Below are 12,155 nucleotides of genomic sequence, written 5' to 3' on the forward strand. Positions count from 1 at the left end.
TCATATGGCAAGAATTGAAAACAAAGCATAAACATTTGAAGTTAAAATGAGAGAAAATGACACCCCTCTAGTGGCTGAATTGCAAAATGTGAAACGAGAAAACCTAGGATCAATCCTGGTTCCCCGCTTGACCATACTGTGTGATCGCAAGCAAATATATTACTCCACCGAGCCTCCTTTTTCCTCGTTAACCCATATGACAAAACCTTTAAATACGTGCTGTCTGGATATGTGATGTACAAAAACCTTTTGTTTTTGATTTAATGGACTATAATGTGTCTCCATCTACAAAAAAAAAGCACAGATTACAAGTAATTTGCCTCTTAATTCACAAATGGCATCGTCATCAGAGCTCAGGAGCAAGAATGTTTCCAATATCATGTTAACCTTCTAACACTTTTAATAATAAATAATCAGATGTGCTAATGTGAAACACATATTTCCGTGTGTCAAATAAGTAAACATCTTCAATTTGGGAGAGAGTTTACATCTTTTTAAATGATGTCTGTTGCATGATTTACATGGCAAATATTTTCTGTCTCGTGCAGGGGGTTTTCCCTTTGCTCGGCTCTCTATGTTAATTTGTTAGCTCGCCCACATCTAGAATACGTCCAAGTTCAGCCCTCTCTTGTATGGTGCTTTAATAAACAAGCCATCTACAAAGAAGACGGACAACGGGAATTAAGCTGACGCCCATTGGCCATGAGCTGTACTACACGAAGCGCCATCTTTCATATGTATACTTCGACGTTAGACTGTAACGATCGGTAGAAAACTAAAATATATCTCTTTATTTTGTTAAAAAATATCAAATAGAATATCAAAACATCAAAATCGTACATTATTTAATAAATTATGATCTTTTATAGCAAATGGATCACGTCATAAATGCTCCTCTTTGGTAGATCATATAGCCACCTGTTCCTTTTACGTTTTTATATCTGATTTCCCTTTCTTACCTCACTTCCTTCTTTCGAGAATATTGTTTTAGTTTGTTAGGAACGTTCCTTTACTTTTGTTTTATTTTGCGGCGGAGCTGGGGGGGGGGGGGGGGGGAGGGTAGAGGCGGATGAATATAGAGCACTCGTAGGGCTGAAGTGTCCTACCTCTATGTCCACGACCCTTCACTGTAGTCTTGTTTCTGCGTCTCGCGCGCTGACGTTGCTAGCTCTGCTGGTTCCGGTTACTGTCAGCACTGTGTGTGAGCGGTTTACGAAACCGGAGAGAAATGGAGCCCGCGGGGCAGGGTGAGAGGATCACGGAATATTGTGAAGGGGCAGGAACGGGGGGCTGTGAGAATGGGATGGTGGCAGAGAATCTTAAGGTGTGGGCAGTTGGAAGTACGCGCATGAATATGGGGGAGATCGATACGTTGCCAGGATGGGAAAGGCAGGAGAGCTGGTGTGGATGACGGGAAAGGGCGAGTCTATGGATCATGATAAATTTACGTGGTAGGTGTGGCGGAGGTTCAGCGCCAAGGGGTAAGAGAACATACATCCGAGCGATAGGAGCAGTGTTAGGGTTGAGGGGGTGGGAGAGAGTGGAGGAATGTGGGTGACAGGTGGAGTAGAAGTAATAGGGAAGAGGGGGGAGTAATGGGGTGTGGGGGAAAGGATAGGGCGAAGAGGCGGGTGAACAATCTAAGTAAAGGGAGAGTTAACCGGAATGAATGAGTGAGAGACTAACCTATTTGAGGAATTAAAATTATTTAACTTATTACACGGTCTGATTGTCCCGTTTACGTGATTCCCGTGTGCATATGTAAGAGCGGCTGAGCAAGGGTGCTATGGGCCCTAATGCAAGGAACGAAAAGCTGCCTGAAATAGTTCGTTAGTACAGCAGTGCTGTTTACAAACTATTCATATTTGTACATTTTGAACCTAGTTAAAGTTGGTGAACTTGGCTGGCAGACTCAATGCTAAAATGTCATTCTGTTTGTAAAGTAAAACTCCTACTTCCGCAAGGAAAAGACTTAGCCAGCCACACACCCACCTGGCCCGGTACCTGCTTCTGATCCCAGCCAGGTCTGGGGAGCCTCCCTTGGCCCGATGGACCCCGTCACGGGCACCCGGACCCTCACCAGGCCGCAGGACGGGTGCTCCCGCACCACACGGTCGTTATTACTCTATTTAACCTCTAGTTTGTTAGGCGTAATTTCGACTCATCCCCTCAGCAACATCATCTCATACTGCCACTATTGACAGTTCTTTGCATTGTCCTATCTATACATGGACTGTTCGCCTTTTTTTCTCTTTGGTTGCACTTTTTGATATCTTGTTTTATGTAGGACTCGCCACTCTCTGAGATGCAATTGGTCGAGCCCAGACTTCTCTTTATGCCCTCTGTTCTTCTTGGAAGCTTAGAATTGGTTTATCAGAAAAAATTAGTTGGCTATGTAACACAACCACAGCGAAAGTTTCATCTTCTCATGCTCATCTTGATGTATATAAAACAAGACTTCTGCGTAAGTAGGTTGCTAAATATGAAACTATTTTTAAACATTTTACACAGTTAGTAACAGTACTTTTAAAATTGTATATTTTGGTACTTTGTTAATACCAGAGTACTAACTTTTGGGGCTGATGTCCTAGTGTGGCAGTCATTAATTTTGCTGTCTTGATAAAAGGATGTGAGAGGGAGGGGTGGTTACAAATCCAGAGATTTCGTTTTATTTTGCAGATTTCAACTTGCTGTCCTTTGGTGCACAGCATACAATAAAAATACAAGTTATGAAATAAATACGTTTAAAAGTTTGCAAATAGACGATTAATTGACATTTGATGTATAACAATGGAGGAAAAATATTCAGAGGCTCATGGTAAGCTGACGGTGCTCAGGTCTGGCGTCAAAACGCTCATTATTTTGAGTTTCACTGATAAGCTTTTGATTGCTCACTCTTGGTTTGAAGAGGAGTTAAGAATTATGTTCGGACTAGTGAGAGGGTACAAGTTCTTCAGAGATTTGGGAAGCTGTGTCTGTCTATAGACAACATTGATTCAGTTGTGCTCTTGCTCCAGTTCTGTGTTCCAGATTATTTTTAGAACTTCTGATCTTGGGACTAGTGTTTCTTTGGCTCCACATTTTTCTTTAACCAACCGAGAATATTTAGCCCACTTTCCTATAGTGTCTGCTAATTTTTTTGTTGAGGCCTTTGGACAAGGCGTTGTACTCATGCCAGTAGTTTATTTGGTGCTGCTATGTGTCATATGTTTCCCACGTTTGTGATGTGGGAATCCAGTGAAGATACTTTCTCTCACAGGGAGTACTAAAGTGATTTGGAAAACCTTATATACAGTATGTTTCCATCTTGTGTGTGGAATTTCTGCCCTGTCATGATACATTTCAGGTTTTGCAAACTCATAAGTACAGTGGTGGGATCACGCAACAAACATTCCAATGTTGGCAGTGCTCTGAACAAGAAATTGATGGAGCTGTGGTAGCACTATAGGAAGTTTACCTTTTTAGGACATTAACTGCAAGATTAAAAGTATGGTTATAATGGCTTGCTTTAGACTTTGGCCTAGATGTGATGCTCAAGTGACTTGTAGTACTTTTTTCTGCTTAACTCCTGCAGTCTTGCACATTTCTGTCTTTGGGATTCTGTTAGTGGGTGGCATCCCCTAATTCACTGTGTTAAGTTCAGTGTTGGTTGTCCACCTCTTTCTTGCTGTCTGCTGCTCTTGTTTGTGCCTCCACCAGCCCATCCAAGGCGTCATGGTGTACTTGCCTCTGTGGTCAACAGGGCATAGTCAACTGCAGAGGCGCAACTAGAGGCAAATTTCGGGGGGGGGGGCTGAATCTTTAAGCAATAGGCAGAGTGGAGCTGCAGGGGCTCTTAGAAGGGGTGAAACAACAGGAAGGCCTCATTAACATGCAAATGGTCTTTTAAAGACCAGTGAAGTGCTCGGGTGCGGCTGTGTGCGTGCCCGGGAAGCTGTCTCATCCCGGGCTGCCACACACGACGGGGGGGCTGAAGCCCTTTGAGTCCAATGGGTGTTGTGCGCCTGGTCAGCAGCTCAGTATTCCAGGGGAATGGTTAAAAGTATAGATATATTTGCATGCATTTTTCGAAGTTTTCCTGTCATAAATTTTCTTCTGCTTTTTCATCCTTAGTTTGATTTCCTTCATTCGTCTTCCCCTACCTTGGAAGAAAAAATCCTCATCGGTCTCCTTGGAATTTTCCTCTTCTATTATTATTCACTATTTTAGCTGTCTTACAACTTCACCTTGCCGACTGTTCAGTTTATAATTTAAAGTTGGATTTACTACTACCATTTGGCTATGAAAGCTCTTGAAAGAGACGGAAAGAAAGTGATTCTTGTCATCAAGTCCAATTTGTTCCAAGAACAAACATCTACGTCCCCCAACCCCAGTAGAAAAATATTGAGCTACATGCACACAAAGTATACCTCTATGAAAATCTGTAGGCAACTCGTTTTCTGCTAAATAAATCGAATTCCTGTCCCACTTAACGGATAAAGTCAAAGGCTTTTTGGAAAATATCATAACCAATTTAACCAACAATAATAGATCCCATAACTAGAACACCTAGGATTCCTTCTTCCCAATCACCAAAGACCAACACTGCAAGGTGCTAAATTCACCACTTACTACCCATAAATCCTAACATCATGGCCACTGGAAATATGCGATTTTGTGGCTGCAGCGTTTACTGCATAATTATGGATTTCTGTATTTGCCACTTAATCCATCATCTGCTGCATAATCTGCAGATTTTAACATTAAAAATGTATCTAGCTCAAATGGATCAAAAGTACTTAAAACACCGTGATACGTATTTCTGTGCAGTGGAAGGCCCTTTCCAAAGGGTGTCTGGTCACCTTTGTGTTCCTTAAACTGGTACTACTGAGGGGAAAACTTTGCCCAGACAGTGTTAACATGTTTAAAAATGACAAAATAATGAACTAATACTATTGCAAAATGTACCTCATTACCCACATAGTATGACTTTTTTGTTGCTGCATTAATTTAGTCTTATTTAAACCTACTCATGGCTCTAGAAAACCATCAAAATATGCATTGCTAACCAATTACTTTGATTTCCCACCTCCACGAGCCAATCAATCTGGTTTCTGTACTAGCTTCTGTCCTGAAACAACCCCTCTAAATATGCTGGGCAACATTTATTTTATCTTAGACAGAGATCCCTGTTGCTCTTTTTTTCACCTCTCATCTGCAGGTGACAATATTGATCACCACAGGCTACTTTTCTTATCAGAGCAGCACCTGTTTTTGAAGGCAAAATTCTAAGTTGGTTCTCATGCTTTATATCGGGTTGTCCACAATTTGTCAAGGTTGAAACGTACAAATTTGAATGCGTTATGCTGCCATGCGATGTTCCACAGAGTATGATCCCTCACTTTTCATTTCTATTCGAGGGACAAGGCCCCTCAATCCAGCAATATGTTCATGACAAATAGATCTACTTGAAAGCTTCCTCTGTCATTGACACTGTCATCCTGTGCTCAGGCTTGTCAATACTTCAAATTTGGATGTCTTACAACTTTCTGATAAATCCACCAGAATGTGGACTTCTAGCTACCAGGCCTAGACAGAAAAACAAGCCAACCCCTCACCCATTGACAGACTAAATGTAATAAAAATGCTTCTTCCCTTCCTCAGTAAAATCAGTGTGCTTTACTCTAGACTCCACCCTTTCACTATGCTCTCATGTCAACTTAGTAGCAAAAACTGCCAAGTATAATCTTCACTCACTTAGAAAAAAATCTGACACATGTGCCTTCCCTGACTTAAATGTGTAACGCACCCCTTTCTCATTTCTTGTCTTCACTCTGGTAAAACGTATTGGGAGGATACTGCAGTCCATACTGGCATCTCTGAAAGCAATAGTACTCCCCACGGCTAGCCGTCCAGCATCCCCAAATACATTTGATCACCTCTCACCAATTTTAAGAGACTGGCACTGGTTACTGTTGGGAGCCAGAAATGAATGTACGTTTTAGTGTCTTGGTTAGAAGTCATTTTATTTAAAGAATCCTCCCTATTTAACAGACCTGCTCACCATCTGAGGAAGTCTAAGATGACTTTGAAGCAAAGACTTGTTTCGCCCAGAAATCTAAACGTTCGTATCCAACTAATTCAAATCACAGAATTAGACTTTGTTGTGGGCGGCTACATGCTGAATTTCTCTGGCACCTCATTGAAAAACATAGCTTTCTCTCCTCATTCTCAGGAAACACTTGAACACTCAGATTTTCAGGTTATTACAGAAATATTTAGCTACTCTTTTCGGCTCTGACTATTGTGTTCTATGCTCTTAAATCTACACTGAATATGATTATTCCCTTCCATAATCCGATACTCTTTCTCTCTTTTTCTTATGCAGTCCTTTTTATGTTCGATATAAAACACTGTAATACCACTATGACACAGCAACAATATATAAAATGATTTTAAAAATGTAATGGATGCTGAAGCTGCTTCAGAGATAGCATGGCTATAGGAGTAATTACTCTGGTGGTGGGTGCAGTCAACAGGTTTTACAGTATCTTACTAATATTTTCTTTTAACTGGTATAAACCCCTTAAAACCACTTGTGAAATTAAAATACCTCAACTTTTATTTGCAGCTAAAGAACAACCTAATATGAAATCACTGGGAATTGTAAAAAAAAAAAAAAAAAAGTGCTGGAATTGGCAGTACAGCCGTGCAAGTGCTGTATCTACAGCTGATTCAATTTTTGTCAATTGGAGATCACCTCTACGTTCCTTTGGTAATAATGTGTTTTTGGCAGAAATGCACATTCCAGAGCCTAGCAAGAGGTAATAAATCTCTTGGAGCAACACAAACACATCTGTGGTTTCCATAAAGGATCTTCCTTTCTGTGGCTCATTTTAGGGGTGCACTGCATGAGTGGGCTTTCTGGCATTTTGAGTTAACCTCTTGTTTACTGCTGATAGTTTGTGGATGTATGGTTGTGCTTTTGTCACAAAGCTCCTAGTACTGTTAGCCACCACTACTTTGTGTATATAGATTTCTGATTGAATTTTGGACTTCTGTGAGCTCACGGCCATTTCATCTGCAGGTTTTTATGACTGTGGATTCCGTGGATTTTCCATTGCGAGGGATTCTGACCGTATTAGCCACTACTCCTTTTTGGGATGTGTAATATATGTTTGGGTTTTCCACCACTTTGGTTTAATGTTTAGTTTTGTGCTCCTGTTCTTTGTTTTTATTTTATTGGTCACTGCATACACAGACTCACAAGTCATTACTTCACTCACATTCATCAAGCTTCTGTGACCAATGAAGTAAGTTAGATCCTGGACACCATTGGTCAGTGCTTGTGTTCGTCTTTGCTCTCAAGTGCGGTGCCTTTGAGGGACAGTCCCTCGTGAGAGTAAAAGGTCCTGCCCAGTAAGTAGGGCAGTGGCGTTGAGTCGCAGCTGCCGTTACAACAGTTCTCGGAGGTACACCAGCACCTGTTTTTCCAGAATGCGCTTTGAAGTGTCTTGAGTGAGCTGGCTGATGTCTGTGGGAGGCCTTAGCAGCGCCTCACCTTTAATGAGACACGCGTGATAGACGTTGTACTGCCAAATGGGGCTAAGAAGGCCATTCCTAAAGACATAGCTACTAGCATGTTTGTTAAACGGGACGATAATGGTGAACCCAGGGGGCCGTGGATGACGGGCGGTGACGGCCGTGCCTTGTTTTCATCTGCAGAACAGGAGATTACTGTCTCTAATCCCTTTACCCAGATGTTTGGTCTGCGAATGCTGGCATGTCGGTGCATGTGGCCGGGCTGGGAGGTGGGTTTGTGGTGATTACTGCTAGGGCGTGTTAGCTGCAGGCCTTCTCCCCCTAAAGTCCGCGGAGCCTCTGCTCGGCAGGCGCCTTAGAGCTGCCTTTTAAGCGTGTCCCTCGAGATCTGCGGGAGCGTTGGCGGCGAGACTCGGTACGTACGGGGCGTGGCGCATACCTGTGTGCTTTCATCACCCTCTCCCTCGGGCGGGCCTGTTGTGCTTGACCCGCAGGTATTGTTGTGTTTTCAACGCCCTCCTGCCTCTTGTGGCGACCTCGAAGCGCTTCAGAACAGCCGGGCGTCTTGTGGGCCGCTTCACCGGTGCATGCCTGGGAGAAGGTGTTGGATGAGGTGACATGTGAAGTACTGAGCCCCCACAGGGCCGGCTTCAGACCTGCGCTCGGACGCAGGCCGCAGACTCACGCAGGTAGAATTCAGACCGAGTCGTTCCCCCTCCTCATCAGCTGAGGTAGCGCTCGAAGCCTCGGGACCGCTCTTCTGTCCTTCCTGCTCGGTAGGTAGCACACTTGGCAATTGGAAAAGGATATGTTTTCCAAGAAAGTGTCGGCATGGTTTACCCGGAGGGCCCTGCCTGTTGAACGGGATATATTTGTTTCGGAAAAACGATCTGTTTCCCAATCGGGCGTGCCGGTGACGTAGGTATAACATGGAGCAGATTATTAATCTCCTGGTGGAAGTGTTTCTAGTAAAGGGCCGCAAGCAGCCGGCTTCTCACGTTACGAAACAGTCTGGCTTTAAAGCAATGTGGTATGGTGATGTGAAGCATTAAATGTAGATAGCATGGGGATGGTTATGTATTTGTGTGGAAGCACATAACTGTACAATAATATTGCTGTTGGTAAAAAGGTTTTTTGACAGTTGCACTGTCAAGCCAGGCGTAAAAATCCATATAGTTTAATGACTGCCCTCCTTCCATCTGTGCCGTTCCCACAGAACACCGCCATACATTATCTAGTTATCATTGTAAGGCACTGTTACAGCATTACAATGTCGTGTGTGCCACTGAAAGGTCAAGCTCAGGCAGCTGGACAAATAAAATGATCACAGCTGTTTGGAGGGCAAGCATGTTTTTGTGGATGCAAATATCTGCTGCCCAATCAAATCATGTACTCCTGGCTCCCAATATGTTGTCGCAGCCAAAGCCCCTCTCTAGTGGTGCACACACAATTGTCTGGCGACAGCTGCCTTGTCAAACCAGACCATAATAGCAGGTAGAGCAGGTAACTTTCTTGCTGGAGAATTGTGTTCGACTCTTGACCAGCAGGAATTTTGCAGAGTGGTTAAGGTTAAAGCAAGGCGACAGCGAAGACTAGCTTTCCCCAGTGCTTTTTCACACCCACAGGTGCACTATACCTCTGTTTCTCTGTGATGCCAGCCCTGGAGCAATTCTTTGTTCAACCGCATTTCAATAGCTCATTTGTTTAGGCCTGTAATCTGGCAGATAAACCTGCTCCCCCAGTTGGCCTGTGATGGCTCACAGATATTTAAAGGTACACTTTTGCTCCTTTTTTCAATCAATCACAAGTTTGTTGAGTACTACTACTCACCCATAGGGGTCTCAAGGCGCTGGGTTCCAGTCCATCAAGGAGGGGGTCTGTCGAAGATCCAGGTTTTGAGGTTTGTTGTGAGATGGGGAGAGATGTCGTTTGTCTGAGGTGGAGCGGGAGGGCGTTCCAGGCTCTGGCCGCGAGGAAGGAGAAGCCGCCTGATCTGGTTTTTCTGGTGCGGGGTACCTCAGCATAAGAGAGCTGGGCTGATCGTAGGGTCCTTTGGGGTGCGTAGAATTTGAGTCGGCTGTTCAGGTATGCTGATCTGGTGTCGTGGAGGGCCTTGTGAGCGTGGGTGATCATCTTGAAGGTGATTCTAGCTTTGATGGGGAGCCAGTGGAGTGTGCGCAGGTGCTGGGAGATGTGGCGGTGTCTTGGCAGGTTGAGGACCAGTCTTGCGGCGGTGTTCTGTAGCTTGCGTGTGAGGTTTTTGTTTATTCCGGCGTAGAGTGCGTTGCAGTAGTCTAGTCTGCTGGTGACCAGGGCGTGAGTGATGGCCTTTCCGTGTTCGAGGGGGATCCATTTGAAGGTCTTGCGTAGGAGGCGGAGGGTGTGGAAGCAGGAGGACGAGATGGCGTTCATCTGGCAGTCCATTTTGAGTTCGGAGTCCAGGATGACTCCCAGGTTTGGTGCGTGGTCCGTGGGGGTGGGCGGACTTCGGAGGGCGTGGGGACCACAAGGTGTCATTCCATGCGTCGGTCTGTGGCCCATGATGAGTACTTCTGTTTTGTTGGTGTTTAGTAGAAGGCAGCTGTTTTTCATCCATTTGGCGACTGCTTCCATGCCTTCTCGAAAGTTGTATCTGGCGGTGTTGGGTTTGTTGGATAGGGAGAGGATGAGTTGGGTGTCGTCTGCGTATGACACAATGTTGAGTCCGTAGGTTCTTACGATGGGGGCGAGCTGAGCCATGGAGATTTTGAAGAGCATAGGGCTGAGGGATGACCCCTGGGGGACTCTGCAGGTGGTTGGTGTAGGGTCTGAGAGGAAAGGGGGAGTCTGACCCGCTGCGTTCTGCCGGAGAGGAAGGAGCAGATCCAGACGAGGGCCTTGTTTTGAATTCCTGAGTCGTGAAGTCTGCGTATTAGGGTACGGTGAGAGACTGTGTCAAACGCCGCTGAGAGATCGAGGAGGAAGAGGGCTGCTGTTTCTCCTTTGTCCAGTAGGGTGCGAATGTCATCTGTTGCGGCAAGGAGGGCGGTTTCCGTGCTGTGGTTTTTTCTGAAGCCGGATTGGGAGGAGTCGAGGATGTTATGCTCTCCGATGAATGTGGCGAGTTGGCTGTTGATGGCTTTCTCGATGACTTTCGCTGGGAAGGGGAGCAGGGAGATGGCTCTGTAGTTTTTGAGGTCGGTGGGGTCCGCCGAGAGTTTCTTGAGGAGGGTGTTTATCTCGGCGTGTTTCCAGTCAGGGAACAATGCGGTTGCCAGGGAGTGGTTGATGGTGTGGTGGAGCATGGGTGCGATGGTGTCGGCGGCTCTGTTGAAAATGTGGTGGGGGTAGGGGTCCGTGGGAGCCCCGGAGTGGATTGAGTTCATCGTCTTCAGTGTGTCTTCGGTGGTGAGGGCTGTCCAGTTGTCGATCGTTGGCTTCATTGTGTCGGGGGTGGTTGGTGAGGGTTCAGTGTGTTGGTTTTCTTCGTTGAATTTGTCGTAGATGCTCTGGATTTTGTGGTGGAAAAAGGTGCTGAGTTTGTCGCAGAGGTCTTGTGAGGGTGGGATGTCGGTGGACTCGCTGGTAGGTTGGGCGAACTCCTTGATAATGTTGAAGAGTTCTTTGCTGTTGTGTGCGTGGCTGGAGATTCTGTCTTCGATTGCTTTTTTTCAGCGTTTTTCTGATTAGTTGGTGGTGGACTTTGGTGGCTGCTCTGAAGTTGTTGTAGGCTTCTGTGGATTTGGTGTTACTCCAGTCCTTTTCGAAACGGCGGCAAGTGCGTCTGGACTCGAAGTTCGGTGGCAAACCATCTAGCTTTCTTGGCGTAGGTGTTGTTGTTTTTTTTTGAGGGGGGCTAAGGTGTTGGCGTTGTCGGTGATCCATCTGTGCAGGGTTCGGGCTGCGGCGTTGGGCTTGTCGTTTTCCACAATGGTAGGGGTGGAGTTGCTGAGTGATGATGTTAGCTGGTCATCAGTGATTCTGGTCCAGTTTCTTTGTGGGAGCAGGTGCTGGTGTCTGTAGATGGTGGGTGTTCTGAAGGTGAAGTGGACGCATCGATGGTCGGTCCTTGGGAGTTCGGTGGTGTGGCTAAAGGTGATGGAGTCTCCTGTCGTGAAGAGGGGGCCGAGGGTGTGTCCTGCTGAGTGCGTGGGTTTGGTCACGATCTGGCAGAGTCCAATGTTGTGGAGGTTGTCCAGGAGGGATGTGGTGCTGGGGTCCCGTTGGTTGTCGAGGTGGAAGTTGAGGTCTCCCAGCAGGGTGTAGTTGGTGAATGTGATGGCATGCGGGGAGATGATGTCTGTTTTGGATTCAGCAAAAAGTCCGCGGGGTCCAGGGGGTTGGTAGATGAGGGTTCTTCAGAGGGTGGTGAGAGGGATGGCCAGTATCTTGAAGTGAAGGTGTTCCATCAGGTCTGTGGGCTCATCGGGGAGTATGCTCAGGTGGAGGGTGGCTTTTTGGACAATGGCAATTCCTCCTCCCGGGCGGGTGGAGCGGTCCTTCCTGGAGATCTTGTATCCGTGGGGGGATGGCGATGGCTGGTCCAGAGGAGGTGTTGGTCCATGTTTCGGTGAGGAACGCTACGTCCGGGGTGGTGCTGTCGAGGAGGTCCCAGATTTCGGTGGCGTGTTTGTGGAGAGATCGGACGTTGAGGA

General features: G+C 45.9%; 1 protein-coding gene across 29 annotated transcripts in view; it reads left to right on the plus strand.

Annotated features, from left to right (window-relative positions):
- Positions 1-1,112: 1,112 nt before the first annotated feature.
- The window catches only part of TPD52L2 (TPD52 like 2), a 167,454-nt gene continuing 156,411 nt past the window's right edge, over positions 1,113-12,155 (plus strand). For 23 of the 29 annotated variants that reach the window (XM_085619620.1, XM_085619621.1, XM_085619622.1 and 20 more), the window contains exon 1: positions 1,113-1,247. In XM_085619620.1, coding sequence (XP_085475746.1) covers positions 1,229-1,247 — 19 coding nt within the window. In that variant the 5' untranslated portion in view covers positions 1,113-1,228. Of the gene's footprint in view, positions 1,248-1,420; positions 1,452-8,058; positions 8,298-12,155 lie in introns of those variants that run through there. The other 6 variants (XM_085619623.1, XM_085619643.1, XM_085619642.1 and 3 more) reach the window with 3 other exon arrangements.

Source organism: Triturus cristatus, chromosome 7 (genome assembly GCF_964204655.1).
Source record: "Triturus cristatus chromosome 7, aTriCri1.1, whole genome shotgun sequence".
NCBI lineage: Eukaryota > Metazoa > Chordata > Amphibia > Caudata > Salamandridae > Triturus > Triturus cristatus.